We start from the raw sequence: 4,783 nt of genomic DNA on the forward strand, positions 1-4,783 counted from the left end.
CAGTGTGTTTTCTTACATTTTTAAAGCACTTTTATAAGCATTGAGGCTATATTCTATTTTTGTATGAATATACTTCATCATTGATCATTTACATATTTCTATATTTACTATAACTATATAATGATTTATTTGGGACTTGAACCTTGAAGAAGCAGACACAGATTTGCCATTTAATGCTCAAATCATCATTTATTTGTTACCATATTATTGATTACAGTATTTTTTCAGAAGAGAGAAATATAAAAATGGTTAATGATTAGTTAGATTAGATTAATCATATCATAGCATATTTATGAAACCTACGCACCAAATAAAAATCATACGATTAGAAAATGTAATATATTGGAGTCAGTTAACGATGTCCGCTGTTCACTCCACTAGCTTGTCCCCTGAAGATCCAAAGCAAAGAGAAAAACACAAAAAACGAATGTAATCCACTTTAACATTATTAAGATGTCAGCACTAAAAAATACAGTCTTTCTTATTGTTGTTCTTGATACTCACAGGTGATTGGTCCAATGGTGATGGGTTTGAAGGGTACAGGTCTGGAAACGGAGCAACGACGCCTCCCTGAGCAAACCTGTGAATGGTGAAGGAATAGCAGTAAGCACACAGTTTGCTACTGACTTACCTGTCTGGTGTGAAACAGCAGAGTGTGGAAAGAAAGTGTGAAACTTACAGGAGAACATGAGGAGGCTCTCTGGTCACACAGGTGGAGGCTGCAGTGAAGGTAGATATCTCTGTAGTTTCCATGGAACAGGAAGAGCAGGGCAGAGAAACGAGCCTGGAGGGAAGAGCCGCTCTCATCCACTTTCACCTGACGACGGTTGATAGAACACCTGGAGAAAAGAAGGGTCACGTTGTAGGCTCATCCGTCAGTCTTTTCTTTTTAGTTAAATGATTTTAAATTCACACTAAGACACTAAACTTATAATAAACAGTTTTCACATTATAAATGCTACGCTATTGTAGACTCATGCGACATCACTGTTGCATCCAACATTCTTCTCTTTTCATAAGGATTTTACATTCATACAAAGACTCTGGACTAAGACTTCACATTATAGTTGATATCACAACCCCATACCCCACTCCCACCCAACGCTCTCTTTCATTGTTTGTTTATTGTGACACAAGCCATCTGCTGAGGCTGAAGAATGAAACATACTTGTTTTGAATGAGGAAGTGTCGCATGAGGTCATCAGGGCTGGAGGAGTGAGTGGCGTAGCAGTCGTCCAGAACGACCGCAAACCTTGGATCTGTTTCCCCTACAGATACTCCTACATGCAGGGCAGAGCCCACTGGCAGGGTGACTGGGCCTGCTGGGTAAGGCTCTGTGTAGTTGGAGTTTTGGAACAAGGACATGGAGGTGTTGGTTGGTGAACCCACACCTGACGTGCCACCTTTAAGCCTGTCAAGGAAACATATCATTTAAAGGATCAAACGGTATCAGATGGGTTTGGTTTGGCCGAGTGGCTGGCTGTCACTATAGCAGAACATTTTTTAAGTGCAAACTTAAGAACTGTCTTGGAAAAAAATACATATTAATGGCCAACATTAACTAAGTATAAAATGTGGCATACAAATACTGTAGTTTCTCTAGCCTGGATCAAAATATGACAGCAGGGAAACAAGTTGAAGCCTGAAATGTAATATACTAGTCTCTTCTTGTATGGCAGCAACTAGAGGCCATTATAACAATGGCAGATGAATTAATAAAGAACCATTCAAAACACACTTAAATCTGTAACCTTTTTTCATTTGTCTGTCTTTTCACAGTTCTGTACCAAGGCTGTTTGGTGCAATGCAGTTCACATTTATTGTACCACAATACATTGTATATTCACTGTGTTTTCACTATCATTTGCAATTTTGAAAATAGGTTACTCACTGAAGGTTTGGTCTGATGGCCACATCTAGGCTGGTCTCTGTGTCCAGAGGATAGACACAGGAGAAGGGAAAACTCACAGGAAGTGAGTTATTTGCAGGATAGACAAATACACTGTTGGAGTAGATGGCATGGGTGTTGTTGGTCTGAAAGACAGAGGTTAACTGAATGGTCAGTCCAGTGAATCATCTAGCCAGCTTGAAAAATAATAATATATATATATATATATATATATATATATATATATATATATATATATATATATATATATATATATATATATATATATATATATATATATACACACATACACAGCCACAGCACAAAAGAAAAACAAACTTTACTGCTGATAAAGACAATCCTATAAAAAAGCAACAAGTTATCAGACAAATCCTCACCGTCAATATGTTCCCACAGGTGTCAGCCTGACGTTCCACTTGGTACCACACTGTTCCATCACGCTCTGTGAAAGATGAGCACCGCGGGTCGGCCAGGTGACCAGAGGATCCATTCAGACCAGAGGATTGCAGAGCAGTCAGCAGCAGACCAATCTGGATTTTCCACTTTTCAGAATATGCAACACAAGAAGCTGAACTCAAGATGGAAAAGGCTGCTATGGAAGCAGATATGCACCAGCAAAAGGCTGCTATGGAAGCAGATATGCACCAGCAAAAGGCTGCTATGGAAGCAGAATTACAAAAAGAAAAGGCTGCTTTGGAAGCAAAATTACAATTTGCAACAGCTAAACTCGAAGCTGAAATGGGAGTGCTCTCTTTCAAGCGTGAAGCAGACGCAGCTGTTGCAGAGGCAATAGTTTTGGAGATGGACGAAGTCTTCCATGACCCTATGGTGTTAGACGCTATCTCAGAAGAGGATAAAATGGAGCGGACAAGTGAGTTTGTAAAATCTCAACAAAAATTAAGCTCATCCGGTAATCAGCCATCCGCACAGGCGAATTCTCCACCGCAAGACCGTGTCGACGCCGATACTCCGACACAGCCAAGCACAACTGTCGTTTCTCCACCGACACAGCAAGGCCCAGCAAGAGATAGCGCACCACAATACGCTAAATCCGGCAGCAAACAAGTGTTAGTCGAACACTGAATCAAAGATACAAGCACACCACGTCCTGTTAAAATGTAATACAAGTCCCCTAAAAGAGAGCATGATTATAAGGGACATTCAAGCAGGGATTACTCTAAGTTGAACACTTCCGCCCTACCGTACACCCCCCAAGGTACACCAGCAGCTAATGCCAAGGCACCCACCACTGAACCACTGGCAAACTTCCTGGCTCGGCGAGACCTGGTGACAGGGCCGGACTGGGACCAAAATTCAGCCCTGGCATTTTGGTCCGGACCGGCCCACCACCCCCCGGACCGAAAAAAAACTTTTTTTTTTTTTTTTTTTTTTTTGGGTGGCCCAGCGGCCCACTGGCCCGCGGCCCACCGGGCATTTGCCCGGTACGCCAAATGGCCAGTCCACCCCTGCCTGGTGAGCTCAAGCCTATATCAGTTCGATGACAGGCCCGAAAACTACCGTGCTTGGCACTCATCCTACACCAACGCTATCATAGGGTTAGGCCTCACAGCAACAACCCAAGCTTTTTTCTTTCCAGCAGTGACACTGCACCTGCAAAAACAGACAGACCTAACTTTAAAAGTCAAGGCTCCCGCTATCCAATCACGGTTCACCAGACCGATGTCTCCACAGCAGAAACTGATGCAAACAACCTTGTGAAAAGCGACAATGATCCACGTATAACATGCCCAATCCACGACCTTCCACATCCACTGAGGAAGTGCAGGACATTCAGAGATAAAACACTCTCGGACAGGAAGGCCTTTCTCATGGAAAAAGGAATATGTTTCAAATGTGTGTCCTCGGCCTCTCATCTAGCAAAGGACTGCAAAAATGCAGTAAAGTGTGAGGAATGTGACAGCGGCTTTCACATAACAGCCATGCATCCCGGGCCAGTGCTTCATGCACGTTAACGAGAAAACCTGTCATGGCGGGAGTCGCATGACAGTCTATTCAGGTTCAGCAAGAAGGCTGTAGTCTCACGCCCTCAAGGAGACTTCACAGACAAGGATGTCTACACCAAAAAAGTGGAGGCAAATTCAGGAAAGATTACGCAATGTGGAAATGAAGACTATGGACCGAGGTTGTGCAAAGACTTTTTGTAGACTAGTCATAGTTCTGCTTCTACCTACAGAGGACTCATTCAGAACCCGCAGTGTAAAAGATAAGATGGTGACCTCATAAAGGTCAAGCGGGGAGTGTCTTGTCTTATAATGTGATTTTTATTGTTTGCCGTTATGTTGCTTAGAATGGCTTTATTTTGAAAGACAAAAGTACCCTTATATTGAAAGGCCCTCTTGACAAGAAGAGGCCACTGTGACTTTAGGTCCTCTTGATGAGAAGAGGTCGTTAGTTAAGGCAGGTGTGTGAGTTTAGCTAATTGCGCTGGATACAGAACAGCTGTGTGAGCCAGCAAACAGCATTTTTATGTCAGTAGCAGCAGAGAGTGCATGCTCTCCATTGCTGTGTCCAATTCGGATGTTTTTCATCTTACCTTCAACATACCTTCCCCAGGGTTACACATCGCCATTCCGCCACATCGCTATTTAGAAGATTGACTTCCATTCTTCTGAATGGAGGTGTTTCCCATTTGTTTTAAAGACATCGCTATTCCGACAGTGACGCATTGCTATTTATACACACCACTATTCCGAATATATAATCACAATGAATGTGAATTAATGTAGGCATACTTGGTAAACCATCCCATGCGCATTAATGAGACACTTGCATCTGATCTATTGTCAAATTAGCCCAACATCAAAGCACCTGTGTGTATTAATGCTTCATTAATCCTCCTTTATTAAATAAAAT

General features: G+C 42.3%; 1 protein-coding gene across 1 annotated transcript; it reads right to left on the reverse strand.

The window, feature by feature from the left end:
• Positions 1–369: 369 nt before the first annotated feature.
• On the reverse strand, positions 370–4,499 carry LOC308090737 (uromodulin-like; the record flags this gene model as incomplete). The annotated part of the gene is made up of 8 exons (XM_080436001.1): positions 370–389; positions 505–580; positions 680–839; positions 1,169–1,411; positions 1,892–2,034; positions 2,287–2,451; positions 2,838–2,954; positions 4,464–4,499. 8 exons carry the CDS (start codon positions 4,497–4,499, stop codon positions 370–372), a joined length of 960 nt encoding a protein of 319 aa, XP_080292127.1.
• Between the last annotated feature and the right edge of the window lie 284 nt (positions 4,500–4,783).

This window comes from Gymnoscopelus braueri (assembly GCF_963280865.1).
Source record: "Gymnoscopelus braueri genome assembly, chromosome: 8".
Lineage (NCBI taxonomy): Eukaryota > Metazoa > Chordata > Actinopteri > Myctophiformes > Myctophidae > Gymnoscopelus > Gymnoscopelus braueri.